At 37.3% G+C, this 25,420-nt stretch overlaps 1 protein-coding gene across 1 annotated transcript; it reads right to left on the reverse strand.

The window, feature by feature from the left end:
- Positions 1–19,031: 19,031 nt before the first annotated feature.
- LOC114255838 (transcription factor MYB119-like) lies at positions 19,032–21,741 on the reverse strand. Its single transcript, XM_028195386.2, has 3 exons — positions 21,290–21,741; positions 20,949–21,075; positions 19,032–19,541 (listed from the first exon to the last, which is right to left on the reverse strand). Exons 1-3 carry the CDS (start codon positions 21,739–21,741, stop codon positions 19,032–19,034), a joined length of 1,089 nt encoding a protein of 362 aa, XP_028051187.2.
- Between the last annotated feature and the right edge of the window lie 3,679 nt (positions 21,742–25,420).

The raw sequence follows: 25,420 nt of genomic DNA on the forward strand, positions 1-25,420 counted from the left end.
TAAAATTTGGAATAGCTTTAGTAATGAGTTTTGTAGAAATTGATACTTACATATTAATACTTAGAATTTGATCTAGAGTAAATTTTTCACATTACAATTTGAATCATATATATATATATATATATGAATAAAATTATGAGTACATTTTTTGAACATTGAAAATTAGCCCACAAAGTATGTAATTAAGGCCTCATGTGCCTAAGGTATTGAGAGGTAATTTATACCTAAATTGGGCCGAGATGGGTAAATGGGCCGAGTTGGGTAAATGGGCCGTTCTTTGGGCCACAGTAAGAAGGACTGGATGAAAGGGAGCTTGTAGTTAGCCCAGTCCTGGTAAGCCTTATTGTTATCCCGGTCCGAAAGAACCTTGAAGTTAGTCCAGTCTAGAGAAGCTTTGCATATAGCCTGGTCACCATACTCAAAGCTAGCCCGGTCATGGCTTATCGTGGTTAGCTCGGTCAGAACCTTGGTGTTTGACTAGCTCGGTCTGATCACACCATGGTTTGTACATGAGAAACCGAGGTAAGAGCAGTGAAAGGAAGAACCAAACTAGCTATAGTTCGGTCTAGTCTGCGGCTTAGCATAGCTATGCTTACCTCGGTCGTATTGAAATCCGACCATGGTAAAACCATCTCACTTGGTTTAAGCAGTGAAGGGGGTGTTGAAGGATAAGCATTATCTTTCAGGAGTATGACTCCTAGGAGGACTCTACATGGATGAGTAAAAGTCCTACTAGGATTGTGCCACACGAAACCTATAAAAGCTCACAACATCACCTATGGAGAGGTAACACAACTTTGATTCTCGAATACACAGAGCTTTGTCTATTTGTCTATTTTTGCTGACTTAGGCATTGGAGAGGTATCCGGCACACACCCGCCGGCTAGCTCACATTTGTGTTTTCAAGGAGTAAAGCGACGACGTACGGAGGAGCGCAGACTTGATCAACAGGATTATACGAGAAGGTTTATTTCTTTTCGTACAATTGGCGCAGTCTGTGGGAATACCAGACAAAGAACAAAACCTCTTGATCAAGTTTTCCTCGCTAATTGAATGGCGCACAACAAAGATTTTTCGCAGTCTGCCATTGACGGACAAACCCCAGAGGGGAGTGGGAGGCGCGAGGGATTGCCCTCTATCCCTCCCATGGCGGACTTAGAGCCCCAGCGACAGAATCCCCAGAGGGATACAAGGGGGAGGCAGAACAACAGCCCCCGTCGCTCTCGCTCACAAAGTCCTGAAAGGCAAAGGCGAAGAATCGACCCTCAAGCTCTGGAGGATCATGTAAAAGAGCAAGATGAACTAATAAGGAAGATGGAGGCGGACGTGGAGGCCATGAAGTGCCAGATCAAGGGAAAAGGGGTGGCGACAGAAGAGGGGCGCAAAGGTAATATGCCTCATCGCCATTCAGAAGATCGTGGTAGGTATACCACGCCATCGCAAGCAGAGAGTAGAAGCCTCAAGACAGGCGACACTCAATCAAGGACCTCCAAAACTCGTTACTCCAGGTCTGAGAGAACAAGATCATTGAGGTCTCACACTGAGGGAAGTACCTATCAGCCCTCACATACGCACCAGACATCATCCAGGCAAATGGAGTTGCCTAGATCGTTCGACTTACGGACTGTGCTTGAAGAAAGTGTGCGACAGAAGGAGGATGCCAGGGCACGCGGCCCGCACAGAATTTCAGCTCTTCAGCGGTTGGCTCCTCGGACGCATGGAAGCGTCGAGGTTGGAATGCCGATATCGCACCTTGCCTACGAACCAATAGATAAAGCGTTGGCAAGACTACATAGCTCGTCATTCGCTCCGGCGATTAAGAACGTACCATTACCCTCAGGCTTCATCCAGCCTAAATTTACCACGTACGAAGGGAAGACAGACCCTTACATGCACCTAAGTCACTTTTGCCAGGTTATGGCAATATACCGGCGGAACGAAGCTTTGATGTGCATCCTATTCCCATCTAGCCTTGGCGACCTAGGTTTAACTTGGTTCGAAAGGTTACCAGAAGGCAGCATAGCCTCCTGGGCGCAATTAGCGGAGGCGTTCATGACAAGATTCAGAACGAACACCAAGACGCTAGTGGAGATTGATCAACTACTCTCCATTGACATGGGCGACAAAGAAACACTGAGGTCCTACAACAGTCGCTACTGGGAGATGTTCAACCAGATAGGGGGCTGCTCCACCAATCTCGCCATCGCACAATACAAAAGAGGACTTCCAGTCGGAAACAGATTGAGGGATTCGATTACAATGACTCCACCCCTCACGATGGAAGCCTTGATGGAGAGAGTGCACCAACATATTCGGGTGGAGGAGGATGGCACCCGTGCCAAAGCAAAATCTGGTGCAACAATAACACCAGATAAGAAGACTACAGCAAAGGTCAATACGGTAGAACGTCAAAACAAGAATGGACGAGGCAGGCGAGACAACGAAGAGGACCGAGATAAAAGATGGTTGAGAGTCCGCACTGCCATTACCACGGTATTCAAGAAACCAATCTACCAAATTCTCAGTGAGATACGCGATGAACCTTTCGTCAAATGGTCAGCTAAATTGGGAGAGGCACAGAAGGACTATGACGAAAGATCTCGATGCACTTTCCATAAGAAAAGGGGCACCGCACTGAAAACTACACACCGTTAAGACAGCATCTGGAGGAGTTAGTGGCAGCAGGTCACTTAGACCGGTACATAGAAGGAGGGATGCAGCCAGCCCCCCAAAAACACGACCACCCAGACGGAACACCGAACGACGCCCCACCTCAAGGCGTGATAAACGTAATACATGGGGTATTCGAGCCTGAGCGAGTATGTGAGCTCAGGGGCATGATAAAGAAGGCAGAGCACTTAAGGGAGGTATTAAGTGCGCAGGCCACCATTAAAAAGGGAAAAACAAAAGCCACGAACGTCATATCTTTTTCAGATAGAGACTTGGCAAAGATATACTATCCTCACAATGATGCACTGGTCGTCACTCTCCGAGTCAAGGATTTTGACGTCAAACGGATTTTGATTGACTAAGGGAGCTCATGTGAGATAATGTACTATGACACCTTCAAACAACTGAAATTGGAGGACAAAGACTTGGCACCAGCTGTATCCCCCCTGATCGGATTCAACTCAATGCCAAAGTGGCCAGTCGGCAAGATTATCCTTCTAGTCAAGGCAGGAAGCGTGACAAAACAAGTGGAATTTTGGGTGTTGAAGGTCCCTTCCGCTTACAATATAATCTTAGGAAGAACATGGCTGCATGCCATGCAAGCGGTAGCTTCATCCTACCATCAAGTAATGCAATTCCCCAACGAAACCGGGGTAATTGAAGAGGTCTTTGGAGACCAAATTATGTCCAAGCAATGCTTTGTCACGGTTAATGGCAGCCGCGCTGTCAAGGGATATGTTCATTCGGTGGAAGAACCTGAGAGCAATGAACTGTTTGTAGATTTCGGCAAAGCAGCTGATCAGAAAGCGGTGGAAGACTTGATAGAGGTAAGAATAGATGAAAAGAACTCGAATAAGTTCTTTTTGCTCGGCTCGTCGTTGTCCAGCACTGAAAGATTAGAGGTCTTGGAATTCTTGACCTCTAATATCGAAGTGTTCGCTTGGACACCCTACGACATGCCAGGCATTGATCCAAACTTCATCTGTCACTAACTCAATGTCCACCCATCCGCCAGACCAATCATTCAGCGCACTCGTAGACCGGCACTCCACCACGCCGAGATAGTGGCGGAAGAAGTGGAAAATCTACTAGAGGCAGGAGCTATCAGAGAGGTGCACTACCGCAGATGGATTTCCAACACCGTCGCGGTGCCAAAAAAGAATGACAAATGGCGCGTCTGCATCGACTGTAAGACAGTCAACAAAGCATGCCCAAAGGACAGCTTCCCCCTACCACGGATAGATCAACTGGTAGACCTAACGGCGGGGCACAACCGACTTAGCTTTCTTGATGCGTACAGAGGCTACCATTAGATCGCCATGTACGAACCAGACCAGGAAGTCACGGCCTTTACAACTCCAAGAGGACTGTATTGCTACAAGGTCATGCCCTTTGGCCTAAAGAACGCAGGGGCAACATTCCAAAGAATGGTCACCAAGATCTTTGAGCTGCTGTTAAGCAGAATAATGGAGGCTTACATCGACAATATGGTGGTCAAGAGCAAGGATGAGAACCACCATCTAAGGGACCTAGGTGAGATGTTCCAGATTCTGAAGAGGCACAAGTTGCGCCTTAATGCATCTAAGTGCGTGTTCAGTGTAGGATCTGGCAAATTCCTAGGCTTCCTAGTGACCAACCAGGGTATAGAGGAAGACCCCTCCCAGATCAAAGCTATTCAAGATCTGGAGAGGCCTAACTCAGTAAAAGACGTGCAGTATCTCATCGGCATGGCAGCTGCACTCAACTGATTCATTAGCCGGTCGTCAGACAGACTACGACTATTTTTTCAAGCATTAAAAGCCAAGTTCGAGTGAGACGAAGAATGCGACCGGGCTCTGGAAAATTTGAAAGAATACATGTCTTCTCCACCACTACTTGTCACCCCAATACCTAGAGAAGAACTCTTCCTGTACCTGGCCGTCTCTCAGCACGCAATTAGCGCAGTGTTGGTCCGTACGGAAGGAATCCAACATCTGCCCATCTTTTATGTCAGCAAGACATTGCTGGGCACCGAAACAAGGTACTTGCCACTGGAAAAACTGGCCTTGGCCTTGATGATGGCCTCAAGGAAGTTATCGCACTACTTTCACGCCCACACCATAGTCGTCCTCACAGCTTTCCCATTAAAAGCTTTGTTTGAGAGGGCGAACTTTTCTAGGCGAGTCTTAAAGTGGGCAGTAGAGTTGGGACAATTCGATATCAAGTTCCAACCCAGAACCGCGATAAAGGCCCAAGCTTTGGCAGACTTTGTCGCAGAATTCACCCCAGGAAGTCATCATATCTGCCCAGTCGACCTGACTGACACAACTGAACTAAGGATAGAAGTTGACGCCGGAATAGCGCAATCCCTGGTGCAGGATACTCAGTCAGACCCAAAGGTAGACCAGAGTAAAGAAAACAAGGAAGAAGCGAACCATGCTACACCAAGCCAAGACTCACCAACAAGTAAAGACTTGGTACAATCAGATAACGAGGGGCAGACAGAAAGCATGGACCTTGAAGAAAACACCAGCAACATTCTTGACCCCACGGCATCATCTGACCCCTCCACTTGCTGGAAATTGTTCGTTGGACAGATGTGGAAGCTCTTCGTAGATGAAGTATCCAACCAGCACGGCGCAGGACTCGGCATAGTCCTCATCTCACCAGATGGCCTAGTTGTAGAGCAAGCAGTCAACCTTGGCTTCCCAGTGTCAAACAATAAAGCAGAGCATGAAGCGCTTCTTGCAGGTCTCAAAACAGCATTCTACATAAAGGCCACCGAGCTAATGGTTTACAGTGACTCACAACTGGTGGTAAACCAAATTTCAGGCGACTACGACGCAAAGGATGACAGGATGGCTAAGTACCAAGACTTAGTCAGAAAAGAGATCAAGAAATTTGAAGTAGTAAGGATAGAACAGATTGGCAAGGAGGAAAACATCAGAGCAGATGAACTAGCAGGCTTTGCTTCAATGACAAATACATCCATCCCTCATCCACTGCTAATCGACTACCTACCAAGACCAAGCATTGAAGACCCCGAAGCAAAAAAGGTATGTTGCGCCGAACTAGGCCCCTCATGGATGGATCCCATCATACTGTTCTTAAAAGACAGCGTTTTACCGGAAGAAAAGAAAGAAGCCAACAAAATTAGAGCAAAGTCGCAGTGATTTTGGCTCTCCCCTTCTATGGCATTGTACAAAAAGTCATTCTTAGGACCTTATCTAAAGTGTGTTCACCCCAGCAAAATGGAAGCATTCTTGTTCGAGATACACGAAGGTGTGTGCGAAAGTCACCAAGGAGGAAGATCGTTAGCTTACAGAGCCATTTCGCAAGGATATTGGTGGCCATACATGCAAGCAGATTCAGAGAAGTATGTAAAAAGGTGCGAGAAATGTCAGAAGTTCGCACACCAAATACATCAGCCAGCCAGAGAACTTCTACCATTAACTAGCCCATGGCCCTTCGCAATGTGGGGCTTGGACATAGTCGGACCACTTCCAGCAGCACCCGGCAACAGAAAGTTCTTTCTAGCAGCAACAGACTACTTCACAAAGTGGGTGGAGGCAGAAGCACTAGCATCAATAAAAGAGAAAGACGTGAAGAAGTTTGTCTGGCAGAATATCATCACACGGTTTGGCATACCCAAGGCACTAATATCAGACAATGGCACTAAGTTCAACGGCAAAATTTTTAGAGGCTTTTGTGAGGAGTACAAGATAGAATTCTACAACTTTACACCGGCATACCCCCAAGCAAATGGCCAGGCGGAAGCATCAAACAAGGTCGTCTTGGATGGATTGAAGAAGAGGTTAGAAAAAACAAAAGGCAAATGGGCTGAGGAACTGCCTCATGTTCTGTGGGCTTACTGTACCACACCTCGGCGATCAACTTGAGAGACACCATTCTCTTTAGCCTATGGCATGGAGGCAGTAATCCCACTAGAAGTCGGCCTCCCTACAATTAGAAGCGAAAATTTTGATTCAAACTTGAATGGAGAAACCATAGCATTGGAGCTCGACCTCGCCGAAGAAAGAAGAGAAAGAGCACTGATTCACATTGCCTCACACCAACAAGAGTTATCCAAGAAATACAACAAAACAGTGCATCCAAGGCAATTCAAGATCGGAGATCGGGTACTACGCAAAGTGATGGGAAACACCGTGGTACCAGGAGATGGCAAGTTAGGGCCTAATTGGGAAGGACCTTACAAAGTGGTCGGATTAGCTGGCAAAGGGGCATACCACTTAGAAGATGAGGACGGCAAAGCAATTCCCAGGCCATGGAACACTGCCAATCTCAAACTATTTTATTTTTAGTCTTTCTTCAGAATACTTGTAATTTTTCTTTTCCCCAATAAAACAAGTAGTTTTCTTTCAGCATAAGTGTTTTATTCTGTAAAAGTTGTTTTAGTGAGTTAGGGGCATTGAAAACATGGTTGGCTGGAAAAACCAACCCCCTTCCTAAGCCCAGGATAAGGATCCAGGCTGCAAGACATTTAGTCGGAATAACTAAACACTTTACTCTAGGTTGGCTAGAAAAACCAATCTAGAGGTTGGCTGTAAAAACCAACACCCTTCCTAAGCCCAGGATAAGGATCCAATCTGCAGGATGTTTGATCGGAATAACCAAAAACTTTACTCTAGGTTGGCTGGAAAAACCAATCTAGAGGTTGGTTGGAAAAATCAACACCCTTCCTAAGCCCAGGATAAGGATCCAGGCTGTAGGACGTTTTGGTCAGAACAACCAAACACTTTACTCTAGGTTGGCTGGAAAAACCAATCTAGAGGTTAGCTGGAAAAACCAACACCCTTCCTAAGCCCAGGATAATGATCTAGGCTGCAGGACGTTTTGGCCGAAATAACCAATAAAGAGTGGTTGGCTGGATTAAACCAACTCTTGGTACTCTTCAGCCGAGGTAAGTATCTCGGTTAAAAGAATGGTTGACTGGATTAAATCAACTCTTGGTACTCTTCAGCCGAGGTACGTATCTCAACTAAAGAATGGTTGGCTGGATTAAACCAACTCTTGGTACTCTTCAGCCGAGGTATGTATCTCGGCTAAAGAGTGGTTGGCTGGATTAAACCAACTCTTGGTACTCTTTAGCCGAGGTACGTATCTCGGCTAAAGAGTGGTTGGCTGGATTAAACCAACTCTTGGTACTCTTCAGCCGAGGTAAGTATCTTGGCTAAAGAGTGGTTGGCTGGATTAAACTAACTCTTGGTACTCTTCAGCCGAGGTAAATATCTCGGCTAAAGAGTGGTTGGCAGGTATACTTATAGTTGCAATGATTAAGATCGGGATAAAGTATCTCGACAACAGAATGTTGTACCTCATCCAAGACTTCAGTTAGAAAGTAAAGTACAAGCATAGAGATCAATCGAAATAAGAGTTGGAACAAAAAAGAAGACTTCATTGAAAATTCAAAGCAAGTACAAAAGGTGGGGCCTCAGCCCGGTTACAATCTATGTCCAAAAGCAAAGAAAAGAAAATACAGAAATCAAGCAAAAAGAAGAAGAATGCAAAGTCAGGCAAACAGATCATCAAGATCCGCATCAAGTTCAACTCGCAGCTCGGTTTCAGTTGGAAGCTTGGTTTCGGTCGGGAGTATGGTTTCGGTTGGAAGCACGATTTCAGTTGGTAGTTCGACAGTCAGGTCTTCCACCGTTGGCTCCGACTGAGCCGACTGACAGGCGGGATCATTGACAACTGGGGTATCATTGGGCACGATTTCTTCATCATCTGAATCTTCAAGAAACTGTTGTTGAGTGGTAGCAACATACTTCGCCAGTGAGCTCGGTATGAAGTATTGAGGAGGATTGAAGACCTCGGTCTCAGGCCCATGACCGAGCTGCACCACAGCACCCCTCCACCCGCATTTAAAGAAGAGATCCTTTGCAGCTTCACACTGCTTAATGTATAGGGCTTCACCCTCTTTAAAGCCCCAGTCCTCTGCAGCCTCCAGCTTCTTCTCAAGCTCCGTTATTTCAGCTTTCTTTTTTCCTTCGAGCTTGGCCAGCTCACGCAGGTATTTGTCTTTCATCATGGCCAGGGCCTTTTGTTTATCAGTATTAGCCGAGGTAACTAGTCCGGTTAGACGGGTCACCTCGGCCTCTAGCTCGGCCGTTTTCTGTTGACATTCTTTCAGCTAAGCCGATTTGGCATCCGCTTCTGCCATGGTCTGCCTTGTTGTTTTCCTAAGTTCTAACACTCGCTTGTACGCGATGTGGTTTTTCTGTATAGCCTGCAAAAGGATAGAGAGTAACTTTTTAAATCGAGCAGACAGTTGAGAAAATCAAAAAATAAAGAAAAAAGGGCAACTTACCAGTACCATGGATTTTGTGGATGAGCGAAGGGCCTTTAGCTCAGTCAGGTGGTCGTGGTGCCTTATGTCGGCTGGAAGGCAAACACCTTTAGCCAGGTTGAATGCCATCAGGTGGTCTTTCTCTACGACCACTGAGTCAGAATCCGTGATAGCACGGTTCTGAAAGGTGATTTTTGGAGCCCACTTGGAGGAGGTAGCTTGGCCAGAGCGCTCTGGTTGTGGGCTCGATGGAGGGCTTGGCAGAGTGGTTTGAAGAACCACGGTTTCATCTTCATCAACAAGACGTTGCTCGGTTTGGGTAGTCCGGGCACACTTCCTTGGGCGAGATGATGAAGGTTGTTGAGAAAGAAGGGCCACTACGGTCCCCTGAGTTTGATCGGCTGGTGGTACCTCGATTGGGTTTGTTTCGGTCAGAAGGGCTCGCACGACTCTCTTTTTGGCCATTTCTTGTTCAGCAGTTAGAGGAATTAGATTGATCTAGGGCAAGGTTGGGTCCGGTTCAGGCGAAGCTTCCAATAAGAAATCAGTTACCTTGGTCTTTCGCTTGCCACTGTATCGGTAGATCGGTTGAAAATTCAGTAACTCGGTCCAACTTCGGTTTGGATATCGCAGCGCGGCATGAAGTGTAGCTAGGTTGGGGTAGCCGTACTGTGACTTGAGGAAGTTCGAGTCTGCATAAAAAGAAGACAACTGTTAGTCCGGTTCTAATATTGAAAACCGAAGTAAAGAAAGGCGTACAAAGGAGCTGAGATAAACCTACCGACTACACCCTTGTTCCAATTTATTCTGTTACCAGGGATCTGGGCTTATTGGTCCTCAAAATTCCCAGATACCCAGAAGAAATCGTCGTCGTTCACATCTTTGTCCGGAGTATCTTTTATTATCTTTTCACGCCGGTGTCTTATTCTTAAATAATAGACCCATCCATCTTCGGCGGATCCTATAGAATATTGGTGGAAGAGCTCTGCTAAGCGGAGTTTAAGACCAGCCCGGTGATTTAGCTCAGCAATACCATTTATTGTACGGTAAGAATTGGTGGAAAGTTGGGTTGGGCAAAAGTTGGTCTGCCTTAGAAATTCACAGAGGAGAGGCTGAACAGGAAATCTTAGTCCGGTTTCTACTATGGACAAAAGGGTAAAGGGAACAAAGCCACAGTTTCCCCATGGTGTGATATCTAAGTCGGCTAAGGTGAGGTGAACATCGTCAGGGATGTTATAATCCTTTCAGAATTCAGCCATACCACCAGGTGTGTTTACTAAAAACCTATACTTTCCCATTTATGGTTTAAGTTATGAATAAATTATACTTGGGTGTTAGCTCGATCGGAGAATGGTGCCGAGTAGCTCGATTGAGCGCTCAAAAGGGTGTTTGGGCAACCTAAGTCTGCAAAGTGAAAAATAAAGGTTAAGCACAGATCGTTGGACCGTGCTAAAAGAAACATAGGCAAGATAAATGAAGTCCTAGCTCGGCTATGTGAATTGCTTCGTGTCTTAGCTCGGTTTGAGCAAGGGGTCTGTTAGCTCCGTTTAAGCGAAGGTTTGCAAGCTCGGTTTGAGCAAGGGATTTGTTAGCCTGGTTGAGCCTATAGGGGCAGCATTCTTAGTTCAGTTTGAACTAAGAAGGCTGGTTTAGCCTCGAGTTGTAGCTCGGTCATGGTCGAGGCTTTCAAGCATACTATTACAAACGTAGCACGGATCAATAGCCCGGCTAAGATAAATGAAACGAAAGATGGTTTGACCTGATGAAACTACTAGTTTAGCATGAAGTGCTAGTCCGGTTGGTAGTTTGGCTAGATTGACATCAACTACAAACAACTTCCTAGTTCGGTTATATTATGATTTTGGATCAAATACAGTGTTCTATAGATTGCTTAGTGAAATACAAGTGGTTCTTGTAAGGTTTTTCCCAGAAAACGCAAGGAAAAGCAAAAAAGTGTTTTGCAAAAGGCATATAAACAATATGCTATGGATTGAAAACAATACAGTGTAAAAAGAGAACAGATTTGTGTTACTTACCAGGTTAAGAGGAAGGAAATGGAAGTAGAGTACAGCAAGAACCACAAGCTTCACAGTTGCAAAGTTGAAGAACAATGGAGGCTCGAAGAGAGAGAGAAAATGAGGTGAAAAGTGGTATGAATGATTCAAAAAAAGATCGAAGAGATTTGTTTTGATGGAAGGCCCAAAATTTGGGCGGGACTGTTTAAAAAACACGGGGTACGAAGACGGCGTGACAGCTGCCTTGGGCCAATCGGAGTATGCCACGTGTCATTGGAATGAGAAGCGATTCAGTTGTTGTGATTAAAGAGACGTTTTGACCGGACAGCTAGAGCCCGGTGTGAATTTAGCTCGGCTGGAAAGGCTAAAGAGTTTTAGCTCGGCTGGGAAGGCTAAATAGTCTTAGCACGGCTGTAAAGGCTTAAAAGTTTAGCTCGGTTGTAAGAATAAAGTTTTTAGCTCGGCTGGTAAAACAAGTAAATCCCTATCATGCTGCACAGATGGAATTAAGGGGCAATTGAGAGGGTAATTTATACCTAAATTGGGCCGAGCTGGGTAAATGGGTCGTTCTTTGGGCCACAGTAAGAAGGGCAGGATGAAAGGGAGCTTGTAGTTAGCCCGGTCCTGGTAAGCCTTATTGTTTTTTCGGTCCAAAAGAACCTTGAAGTTAGTCCGGTCTAGAGAAGCTTTGCATATAGCCCGGTCACCATACTCAAAGTTAGCCCGATCATGGCTTATTGTGGTTAGCTCGGTCAGAACCTTGCTGTTTGATTAGCTCGGTGTGATCACACCATGGTTTGTACATGAGAAACCGAGGTAAGAGCAGTGAAAGGAAGAACCAAACTACCTATAGTTCGGTCTAGTCTGCGTCTTAGCATAGCCATGCTTACCTCCGTCGTATTGAAATCCGACCATGGTAAAACCATCTCACTTGGTTTAAGCAATGAGGGGGGTGTTGAAGGATGAGCATTATTTTTCAGGAGTATGACTCCTAGGAGGACTCTACATGGATGAGTAAAAGTCCTACTAGGATTGTGCCACGCGAAACCTATAAAAGCTCACAACATCACCTATGGAGAGGTAACACAACTTTGATTCTCAAATACACAGAGCTTTGTCTATTTGTCTATTTTTGCTGACTTAGGCATCAGAGAGGTATCCGGCACACACCCGCCGGCTAGCTCACATTTGTGTTTTCAGGGAGTAAAGAGACGACGTACGGAGGAGCACAGACTTAATCAACAGGATTATACGAGAATGTTTATTTTTTTCCCGTACAGGTATTTAAAGTAATTTTTTTAGCTTTTATAGTTTTTTTAGTTATAAAAACATTTTGTCATTTTTCAAATATCAACAAGTCAAAAAAAAGAAAGAAAAAATAAAAAAAAAAAACTTATTTCATAAAACAAGCTAAAAGTGAAAATTTTAAAAATTGTTACAGTTTAGTCCCCACCCCAAAAGGAAAATCTTATTCCTTTTACTCCTGGACTTAATTCATCATGTTGATTTTTTTTTTTAAATCTATGTTTTTAAAAATAAAAAATAAAAATTGGGTTACTCGAAATTAAAATTACAAATAAAAATTTCATTCAATTTCTTTCTTTAAATAAAAAAAAATCATTAAAAAAGTCTTCCTATATGAAGTTTTAAAAAAAAGTTAAGAAAACTAAGAAAATTACTAAACAATATGACTTATTTAACCATTACAAAACTAAAAAAAAATGCAATATGCTATAACTTTAAAAAAATAATAAAATAAAATGAGATTGTCCAATCCTTTTAATATATAGAGTATTGTAAATGATTTTTTTTTATTAAATTTTAACAAAGACTGTTTTTAGAGTTTTAAGTCCTCAAACTACAAAAAAAAATTTAAAAAAATCTATTGTTTAGGCCATTCAATCCTAAATATTTGTAACTTAAAATTTTCATAATAGAAATCCTTATCAATAAATTTAAAAAGAAATGCCTTATATTTTTATTTTGTTCCTTATAAAGTTCTTAAGTTCTATTAATTTTAAAATTTCGTTTAATTGTGCTCTTTTAATTAATATTTTTAATTTTCAAATGGAATGAACACATTTTTTACAATTATTTGTAATTTTTTATTTTATTTTAGTAAATTGCACATATTATTTATACATTTCAAAGGAAAAATACTGAATGTATGGGTTGGGAGAGAGAAAACTAATAAACTAAATTGTTTATTATTATGTTTTCAAAAAAAATTAAAAACACGTATTGATTAACGATTAAATTTGTTTGGTGGAGAGAGGAAGTCATTAATACACAACTCATAAATTTGTATTTAATTTTTTATTTATGAGCAGTAAAATATTAAAAAAAAAGAAGAAAAAATGTAAATAATATTTATCTTATTGAAAAAATAATATATTATTTTATCTCGTGTATAGCACAGGTCATAGATTAGTTATAATTGATTAGGGTGTACCATAAGAAAAATATATACATTTTATTTAGTGCTTAATATATGTTGTTCTTATTAGTAAATTCACATTAAGATATAATAAGAATTAAAATTTTAAAACTTGAGTTAGGTGTATTGTGATAATTTTTGGATTCGAGTATAATGACCCTTTTCATTAATGTTGTGTTTGGTTGAGGAATTTGAGAATGGATTTGGCAAGGAAAAGGAAAAAGATAGGCAAAATGTGAACGAAATATATTTATATTTCACCTATTTTTACAAACCTTTTCCTTTTCCCTTTCCATTTCCAAATCCCTTCTCAAAATAAGGTTTATTGTTCTAGGCTTTTAGATGATTAGAGTTTTTGGTGGAAAAAAAAATTGAAATTATTTGATGAATCCCAAGCAATGAATTAAGTGGACTAAAAATTAGGTCGACTTTGCTAAACTGCTATCCATCAGTCTTGTGGGGACTTTTTCGACAGTTGGAGAAAATTCTCAATGGTCCATCCAAGATAAACAATAATGTTATGGGCGTAAAAAGTGCACAACAAAATTAAGGTGGGATCAAAATTTGAATCACATTTTAATTTTTTATTTTGTATATACTTCTTTGATTTTTTTTTTTTTTTTTTTTGGACATATATTATGGCGACATAATAGGTTGCACAAATGGCCATTTAGGGTGAGAAACATTGCCTAACACAGGTCCAAGGCTAAAGGTACAATTACAAAACAATAAAAATCAGAAGTGTTTGGATGTTGAAATCAAAAGTGGTTTTTTATCAAGAGTTTCTTTTAAATTTTTGTAATTTATAGTAATTGCTTGTTTATGGGCTTGACTCATACCTAGGGCAAAATTCATGGTACAAGCCTAGCACTGATTGAAAGACACTAATTTAGTTTGTGGTTGGACCTTGTTGAATCTTTTTTCTTCCCACAATTTTGTAAATAATACGGTCCGTGATAATTTTGTCAAGGCTCCCATAATTATCACAAATTCCAATTTAGCAATCGGGAAAATAATGTTAACATGAGAAAGGAGGATTCTATTTCCACCAAAAAAATTATTAGGTACTCCCAATTTCTAAGTACACCTTATTTAATTATTTAAAATTTTATTTTGCTCTCATTACACCCTATTATTTTTCTCAAATTACCCTCATGGTAAACCCAAATAATAAATAATAAATAACAAACAATTAACCCAGGGGTGGGTGGCCTTGTGGTAAGAACATGGGGATTAAGCCCTAGGTCATGAGTTCAAATCCCTCATGGGCCAATCTCCTGGGCGTAACACAGTTGGTTAGAAGGTTGGAGCTCAGGTAACCAACACATGGTGTAGGTTCAATGCTTCCCCGCTGTGCAAGTTCTGACTTAAGCGGAGCTTGTCTTGGGAGGTCGGGACAAGTTCCCAGGTTATAGTCTCCTTGCTCGGAACGGTTAACAGGACACCTTGGTGATCTCTACAAAGGGGCGCTGCCTTGAATCTACAGGAGAGTAGGGAGGATATTCCTGTAACAAAAAAATAATAATAAACAAACTAAAAAGACTAAATTATTTCAAAAAAATTTCAATACAGAAAATAATTCTCAAAATACAGGAAAAAAAAACCAAAACAAAACAAAAAAAAACCAATCTTATAAGCACATAAGCATTATAAATACAGAAATTGTGAAACCCCTTTATGTTTTTCAGTAACTTCACAGTTCATTCATGATGATCTAATCACAATTATCAATTCATAAAATATCTTAATTTGTTAATATTTGGGCTGAACAATATTGCAAAGCTTTGGTGAATAAAAACATAGCCATAGAATAAAATAATTGAGGAATATGCATGAAGAAAATAATAGAAAATAAAAGTTTTTATTTTTATTTTTTTTTCAAAACAAACATAAAGTTCAACAAAGAAAGAGTAAAACGATAGAAAAAATATATATATTAAAAGGTGCAGTAGGATATAGCTCCTTTTTTTTGTGAAGAATACAAACATGGTCAAGTTCAAAGATTATCTCAAAAAATAAATTTTACTAAAAGTTGTAATGCTATTTATATGATTGTAAAAATTGAAAGATTTAACATCGTAATGGGGCATGTGAAAAAATACAGAAATTAATAATTATATTTTGATTTTTATATGAATGCTTACCTCCTCTTTGATGGGCTGCTTCAAAAAGTTATCTTGATTATCACTTTCATTCATTGTTTAATTGTTCAAACTTTCTTCTAGGGTTTAGGGTTCCAAAATAATAAAAAAACAATGATATTAATGATAATGGTGAGTTTTGCTAGGGTAGACTAGAGTGAGAAAGAAGAAGAAGAAGAAGACGACCACGACATATTAACTTTGATCTCTTGGGAAAGAAAATGAAGAGATTTAAATAAGAATAGTGGATTACGGTGTACCATGAGAAAAAAAAATTATTTTAAGATTTATTGTGTTGTCCTTATTAATAAATTCATATTAGGATATAATAAGAATTAAAATTTATAACTTTAAATTAGGCATACTAAGACATATTTTGAGTTTAGATAGAATCTCCCATGAGAAAATGTATGTTAAATTAAACATTGAAAAAAACAGCTTGTCGTTGAAAATATAGTCACAAATGTAGGCCAATGTTATTAAAAATTCATTGCCTATATTCATTTCTTCTTTATCGAATGTGGGCCAATGTCCTTGGTGTTCAATTCTTCTTTGAACACTCACTATCTCCTTCTCTTTAGCCTTGGACTTGTGTTAGGCAACTAGGATGGTTGTTCAAAGGATAGGTGATGGTTGCTGGTAGTCGGGGAAGTGAAAATAAGTGAATGACAGGATTAGGAGGCAAGTGAGGAGAAAGGGATGGTAAAGCTAGGGTAAGAGAAGAGGAAGGGCAGTCGTAGAGCGTTGGAGGTAAAGGGGCAGCAGCAGGTGGTATGGAGAGAGGAAATGTGGCTCTGTGGAGAAATTTTAAAAGAATAATCCTTCGTACCTCGAAAAAAAAAGTTGGCTTGAGTGGCTCGAATACCCAAAACGGTATCGTTTTTGGTACTATTTTTATTTTATTTTTTTCTCTTTCTTTCCCTCTTATATCATTGAAATAGATGGAAGAAAAAAAAGAAGAAATAAGAGAGAAGAGAGAGAGAGAGAAGAGGGAGGGGAAAGAGAGAGGAGCACCACTGGCGCCACTATCATCGACGCCATCACCGGCGCTGCCTGGGTACCGATCTATGTATAATGATGATGATGTGTTGATGATGATGATGATGATGATGATGATGATGATGATGATGATGATGATGATATGTTGATGTCGATGATGATGATGATGTGTTGATTTTGAATTTTGAATTTTGATTTTTGGGTTTAATTTTTGGATTTTGGGTTTGATTTTTTATCTTCAAAAAAACAGAGGATGAATCTCTCTGATTTTGTGTTGTTTGTTGTTGTTGTTGATGATGATGATGATCTCTCTCTGTCTCTCTCTCATACAGCTTCCTCTTCTCTCCTCCTCTTCCTCCTCCTTCTCTTACTTCTTCTTCATCTGCAGAGAGCAAAGGACCAAAAAAAAAAAAACACTGCACAAAACGATGTCGTTTTGGATAGTCGAGTCACATGGGCCAAAAGAAATTCGAGTTACAAAACGGAAATGATTTTAAAATTTTTGTCAATCGTACTAATTTTGCCTAGGGTACTTAGTGTAATAAAAAATGAAAATTGTTATTCAAGTTAAAAAATTAGACATATTTTTCAAGTTTTGTGATGTGACAATTAATTATAATATCTAAGTAACACTCTCTCTCATATCTTCCTTAATCATCAACTAATCATATCATTTGTACATCATTGGGTCTAAAATATGGATTTAGAAAGTGGACTTGTATATCACTTTTCTAAAAGAATTTATGAAATAACAGGATTTAAAATATATATATATATATATATATATATATATATATATATATATATATATATATATATATATATATATGTGTGTGTGTGTGTGTAAACAATCATAAATATTTCTAGATAATGCTACAATGACAATAGGCTCTTTTGGAAGAGTTAAAAAAGTCAAATATCAGTTTTTAATCTGTTTTTGGTTGTATCATCTCTTACATTTTTTACACGCTTTTTCAAAAAAAAAGTAAAAAAAAATCAAAAAAAATTAATTTTTAACCATCTTTCTAAAATAAGCCAATATTTCAAATATCATTTTTCGTGGCACAATCATAACCATTAGATATTAATGAAATTTACATGGAATTCATTACATTTATGATATTTAAAATGTGATAAAAATTTATGATTAGCATTAATCATATTTCTATTGTCATTAAAATTTCCATTTATATACTCTATAAAATGCATTGAAAGCATTGATTACTGAGCCAGCATCGTTGCATAATGCATGGAGAGTTGGCCAGTTGTTAGGTCATATCCATTCATGCCTTCATTTGCTTCACTTCAGTTTCTTTCTCAAAGAAACAAATCTTTAGTCAAACAAAAGCTCCACAAGGTTGAAAGCAGTTGAGAAAGTGAAGGAAAAAGCACGAGAAAACCAAGGAAAAAGAAAAGAAAACGCTAAATGAAAGAGTGATTACAACTGATGAACAGAGAAAACTAACACACTCATTTATATTTAAAATATATGGTGTATATATATATATATATATGTATAACCCACCAAATATTATATATATTTAGTTAAAGCATTAAAGTGTTAGTGTTCACACCTTAGAACATAACGAGTTTAACTTAAGAATTCCTGAAGTCTATCATTTCTAATAAAAAGTATCCCTGCAAAAAATTTTCCGCAAGCCACCTAAATTCAGTTTCTACAGTACACTTCTCTTGCATATAGTCTTTAAACCAACATAACCTGGATCCAAAAAAGAAAAAATCTTCATATAAAATTATCAACACTAGGTGTGTAAAAAAAAAAATTGATAATAAAATGTGTAGACCAAATTTGTTTTGGATGTGATTCACTTCACATGAAGTTCGCATTTCATGATTTTCCTCAAGTCCAGAAATTGTGGACCCATCTCAAGTCTATTTTTGCATCGTTCAATTTTTAATTCAAGAAAAAAAATCAATGTGAACTCATAGTTGCAAAAAAGAAATTTTATACCACTAAAACTAAATACATTGGCTATCAACTCATAGTATAAAAAATCGGCGTATGTAATTTTTATTCCAATAAAATACATATCAATCGATACTTAAAACCATACTTCATTTTCAAAGTGGCTTTTGGTACATACCTTTTCGGTAGAATTAAAGAAAAGGAAAAAGGAACTAGAGAGAACTTACTCAGATCACGAAGATAGCATTGCCACCCATAGAGAACTAATGAGAAGAAGCAATCATCTCCATCAAATCCATATCTTTCTTCCCACTGAAAGAAGCTTGACCAGTCAAGCAATCCACCTTGAAGTTATTATCAATAATATTACAGTAGTTATCCATGGAAGGCAAAGCGTTGGATGATCCATCCAACAGAAAAGAAAGGTAAATGTAAAAAGAGAAATGGGTTATTGGAAGCTCTTTATTTGGGGCATTTATGAACATGTTAGTGTCAGCAACCATATCATTAAGCAGATGATCATCACCATTGGTGTAGTTGAGTAATCCGAGCGGATTTAAGGCAAAACACTCTTAGAATGATTATTTTGAGCTGTTTTTGCCTCAATTGAAGCCTTGGAATTGTTTTTATCATTCAGAGGCTGGTCATTTTTGGTACCGAAGAAATTTATCATGAAGTTCAGTTCGTCGTCGAATGTTTTGTTCATAAACTGTGGAGAGTCATCAATGGAGGACTCAGATAAGTCCCCGAGAGGAGCAAAATGGGTTGAGAAGTCTTCAGTGACGGTGGAGCCAGTGGTGGTGGCGGCCATATTAGATGGATTCATGCTTTTGATGTATTCTTGGAGTATGGTGGGTTGAGATTGAGACTTCCAATTCTGGCTGCCTTGTGGTTTCTTGATGTTATTCCTTCTTGAATTTTGCTTTCTTTTAGTGGCGTTCCAGTGATTCTTTATTGAATTTTCGGTCCTTCCCGGTATTCTCTTGGCAATTTCTGCCCATCTGTTGCCGACTTTCTTATGAGCTTCAACCAATATGCTCTCTTCTTCTTCAGTCCAAGTATCTTTCTGATAAAAAAAAAAACAAGGGCGCCACATTGTGTATTATAAGCAATGCAATATATATAGGGGAAAATTTAAATAAAATATAATAACACAAAAAAGGTGGCAAACTCTAATAAGAATTTCAATAATGCTATCTGCACTGTAGACAAAAATTCGTAGAAACGTATATAGAAAAATCAATATTACACTTTGCTGTAAAGAAAAGTGATATTTTTATAAAATTTTTGTACAAAATTCTTGATTAGAATAATATGGTAGTAGCATTTTTAAAAGTATAAGTCAAGTTGAATTTTTTGTTTTACAATGATAAAATTAAAATTTATAACTTCATTTTATATATATATATATATATATATATTGCTGTGTAGCACTATAAGAACTTATCTATGAAAACATTAAATGTGAACCTTTTTATAACAAAATTGATGCTTTGAGGGAGAAAAGGTTCCAAAATCACATGAAAGTGAACACTGAGAAAGAGTGGGTGCAAGAAGGAATTTGAGAGGGTATAAACAGACAATGGACTGACCCTATAAGTTTTGCCTGTCAAAGTGCTCATATGAAAGACAATCCCTAGGCCTTTGTCTCACAAGGAATTATATTAATTGCCAAGTAAACATATAACGCGGCTTTGTATATTCAAATAACAATAATATTATAAATTTATATTTATGAACTCAAATTTTACTCAAAAAAGAAAGCTAATAGTTTTTACTCGTGTATTCATATTTCATCAATTTAATCTCCACCACATATATATTTGTGATAAGTTATGAGTTGATAAGTAAGGTTCATAGCATTTTTGTTTAAATAATCATAAAATTCTAAACATGAACCAACAAGTCTAGATAGTTAGATGGAAGAAGAAATGTCACTAACTTTCGCGGATTTAAATTTTAAAAAAACAATGGAAGGAGAGATGTCAGATGGTGTGAATAGCACCAAACTCACCATAAGATCTGCATGTCAAGCCCATGACATGTAAAACGAAACTCTAATCCACTTTTTGAATGAAACTTTTCATTAATTACCAAATATAAAATATCAAAAGAAAACTCATGAAGAGATGAACCGACAAATCACCTTGATGAAATTTTGGCAATCTAAATCCTATATCTCTAACTTTTAAGATATAAAATTAAATAATTAAAAAAAGAAAAAGAGTTGAGAATAGGAAATTAAACCAGATAAGGCAACCTAGGGTTTTCTCTTTTGACTATTTGAAAAATATCACACAAACCCAAACCAAATCTCAGTTCTTAGATATCTGTCATAGAATTTTATGAGAAATCTAACACAATTGTTTGATGATTAGTTTTGCAAAAAGTAAAGCAAAATTTAACAGAAACCAAACCACACTCAGTGGTTCTGACAAAATCTCAAATTAGGAAAAGGGTGAAGAAAAAAGACCTTAATATCAGGGCGCAAATGATTGTGCCACCGCTCCCGGCATTGTTTTCCGGCCCTGCCAACCATATTCTCTGCTATCTGAGCCCATTTTCTCACTCCATGTTGCGTCACTAAATTGAGCAGTTTCCTTCACAAAAACAAAATCATAGAAATCTTCAATATCAGTTGCACTTTCATGTAAAGAGTAGACATATGTGGATTTAGTATAAGCAATACTATCATATATGGGCTGATATTAAACAATATCGATTGATATATCATTATCAGAAGACAGATATTTAAACCCTAGGATGTATGAGACTAAAAGAAGGGTAAAAATTAAAAATTATGTATTATATCACCTATCTTCTTCATCTGTCCATTGTCCTTTGATCAGAGTAGTTGTAGAAGAGCCACATTTTGCTCTCTTTGCCACTCGTTTACAATTCCTCTCTGTTGATTTGTCATCTTCACTCAAACCCATATTAGGATCTATCTCATATGTCCATTTAAGAGTCTCACTATCATGGAAAAGCCCATCCATGAAGCTATTCTCCGGAAAACTTGGCCCCAAAAAGTCGCTTGAGTAGCCACCAATTGCACCACCAGAAGAAGAAAAACCACCGTACACGCTTGCCGGAACGAGCAGTCCTTGGTTGTGCACATTGTTTTTAGTCTGTTTATGAGAGAAATGGTTGTTCTTGCTTGACAAGAACCTCTCTATGGCTGTTAATGAAGGACTAGGTCTATATAAAGAAGGGTTGTTTTGTAAATTCACATACCCAAAACCACCACCACCACCAGCACCTTCCATGAAAGAGAGGCTTGAAGGAGACTAAAAACAAGAAGAGAAAAGACTGTTTTCAAGCAACAAGATTGCTTTAAGAATTGCTTTGATTTAGGAAAGGTGTTTTTTTGTGTTTTTTCTTCTCCCTACTTGTAATGACACAAGAGCTGGGCAAAGAGAGATTATAGTAAAAAGCCTTGTTTGGAGCTACTACAAGGGTTGGAAACCGTTGATCTGAGGGTTCATCCAACGGCTGAGATTCATAGGTGAGTGTAACTCCTCAGCTTCTCTTCTCAGTCAAAAGTAGAAAAATGGAGGTGGAGAGATTAGTGGGTTGGTCATAAATGGTGGTGGAGAGATTAGTGGGTGGTCATTAACCCTCAGTAATAAATCATTTTTGCTAAATTAAGATTACACTATTATTTTTGAATATATGGAAAGTTTGTGTCTTGCTACAATTAGGGAAAATTTGAATCCAATTTAAATTTTTATAAAAAAAAATTACAAATAATTGGTAAATTTTATACATATTAATAATCAAAATTATAATTTTTTTCATGTTTCTGTAATAATTTTTTGATAGCACCATTTATAATTATTCACTGCCATTGTTTGGCCACCCCTCAAGGAAATTACTGTTATACCGTTGTATTAACAAACTATTGTGCATGAAACAAAGGGTGCTTTAGGGCATCAAATGTCATTTAACTTGAAGGGAGGTACCATTGATTAGAAATGATGGCTGTCCAAGGCAATTTGGTGATAAAATTAGGGAAAATTACCCTTTACTGGTAATTTGACAAAATTATTATATATATACGAAAAAAATTATTTAGGGCCAAGTAAGGGCTTTCCTTTCTGCCCACCCTCTACAAACTTTTTTTTTTTTTTTTTTGATTGGCAAAGAAAAACTTCATTAATAAATTCAAATGAAACAAAGCTTACAAGAAAATATTAACAAAGAGAGGATAAGAGCAACATAATTTTTTATTTTTTATTTTTATTTATTTTTTTTTTTTTTTGTGATAAGCAAAGAAAACTTTATTGATGAAATGTAGCATACAAAGTATGAGGATACATCAATAAAGGGGAAGTTACAGAGCTAACAACAGCACATAGATTGATGAAATGTAGCAACTTGATCCCACGCAGTGAACAGTAAGAGAAGACCCAACAGTTGGCAAGAAACACCCCAACGCCCCAACAGTTGGCAAGAAACCAACCATGGGAAAGACCAAAAGTCAAAGAAACAATAACAGAAATAACACAGCAAACCTGATCTGGTGGAGGTTGGATACAATGTCGTGCACTGAATAATCTACTTTCAAGAGCCATTTTGGACCACAAAGCTATCTGCACTTTAATCTTATCGCATAAAACTTGAATATCAGGATGATCTCCCTTAAACAAACATTCATTCCACAACTCCCATACGGACCAAAAAACGGCAGAGAGGATAATGTATTTACAGTGTTGCTCAATCAAATGCCATTATTATATGATTTATTCAATAAAACTTTGTTAGAATGTATGATTTGTTTATAAGTGTAGAATAATTTAATATTTTTATAATGGTATTATTTTCACATTTTTACATTTCATTTTTATTTTTGTTTGTTTGTTTGTTCATTGAAGATGCACTCAAAGAACAAAAGGTTATTCATTTACTTTTAATGAAAAACTCTATTCATAGAAAAGAGTATTACAAATATGTAAAATTAATTTGGAATGTAGTTTAGGGTTAAAATTTGGAATAGCTTTAGTAATGAGTTTTGTAGAAATTGATACTTACATATTAATACTTAGAATTTGATCTATAGTAAATTCTTCACATTACAATTTGAATCATGAATAAAATTATGAGTACATTTTTTGAACATTGAAAATTAGCCCACAAGTATGTAATTATGGCCTCATGTGCCTAAGGTATTTAAAGTAATTTTTTTAGTTTTTATAGTTTTTTTAGTTATAAAAACCATTTTGTCATTTTTCAAATATCAACAAGTCAAAAAAAAGAAAGAAAAAAAAAAACTTATTTCATAAAACAAGCTAAAACTGAAAATTTTAAAAATTGTTACAGTTTAGTCCCCACCCCAAAAAGAAAATCTTATTCCTTTTACTCCTTGACTTAATTCATCATGTTGATTTTTTTTTTTCTCAAAATCTATGTTTTTAAAAATAAAAAATAAAAATTGGGTTACTCAAAATTAAAATTACAAATAAAAATTTCATTCAGTTTCTTTCTTTAAATAAAAAAAAATCATTAAAAAAGTGTTCCTATATGAAGTTTTAAAAAAAAAGTTAAGAAAACTAAGAAAATTACTAAACGATATGACTTATTTAACCATTACAAAACTAAAAAAAATGCAATATGCTATAACTTTAAAAAAAAATAATAAAATAAAATGAGATTATCCAATCCTTTTAATATATAGAGTATTGTAAATGATTTTATTTTTTTTAATTTTAACAAAGATTGTTTTTAGAGTTTTAAGTGTCAAACTACAAAACTTTTTTAAAAAAAATCTATTGTTTAGGCCATTCAATCCTAAATATTTGTAACTTAAAATTTTCATAATAGAAATCCTTATCAATAAATTTAAAAAGAAATGTGTTATATTTTTATTTTGTTCCTTATAAAGTTCTTAAGTTCTATTAATTTTAAAATTTCATTTAATTGTGCTCTTTTAATTAATATTTTTAATTTTCAAATGGAATGAACACATTTTATACAATTATTTGTAATTTTTTATTTTATTTTAGTAAATTGCACATATTATTTATACATTTCAAAGGAAAAATAATGAATGTATGGGTTGGAAGAGAGAAAACTAATAAACTAAATTGTTTATTATTATGTTTTCAAAAAAAATTAAAAACTCGTATTGATTAACGATTAAATTTGTTTGGGTGGAGAGAGGAAGTCATTAATATACAACTCATAATTTCGTATTTAATTTTTTATTTATGAGCAGTAAAATATTAAAAAAAAAGAAGAAAAATTGTAAATAATATTTATCTTATTGAAAAAATAATATATTATTTTATCTCGTGTATAGCACAGGCCATAGATTAGTTATAATTGATTAGGGTGTACCATAAGAAAAATATATACATTTTATTTAGTGCTTAATATGTGTTGTTCTTATTAGTAAATTCACATTAAGATATAATAAGAATTAAAATTTTAAAAGTTGAGTTAGGTGTATTGTGATAATTTTTGGATTCGAGTATAATGACCCTTTTCATTAATGTTGTGTTTGGTTGAGAAATTTGAGAATGGATTTGGAAAGGAAAAGGAAAAAGATAGGCAAAATATAAATGAAATATACTTATATTTCACCTATTTTCACACATCTTTTCTCTTTCCCTTTCCATTTCTAAATCATTTCTCAAATCACTCAACCAAACATAGTATAAAAGAAACTCATTCCTAAACTCCATTAGTGGCCCAAATATTTTTGAGGCCTTAGGCCCAATATCAAAATAAGGTTTATTGTTCTAGGCTTTTAGATGATTAGAGCTTATGGTGGGAAAAAAAAAAAAAAAAAAATTTAAATTATTTGATGAATCCCAAGCAATGAATTAAGTGGACTAAAAATTAGGTCAACTTTGCTAAACTGCTATCAATCAGTCTTGTGGGGACTTTTTCGACAGTTGGAGAAAATTCTCAATGGTCCATCCAACATAAACAATAATGTTATGG

This window comes from Camellia sinensis, chromosome 3, assembly GCF_055761805.1.
Source record: "Camellia sinensis isolate YWXY chromosome 3, ASM5576180v1, whole genome shotgun sequence".
NCBI lineage: Eukaryota > Viridiplantae > Streptophyta > Magnoliopsida > Ericales > Theaceae > Camellia > Camellia sinensis.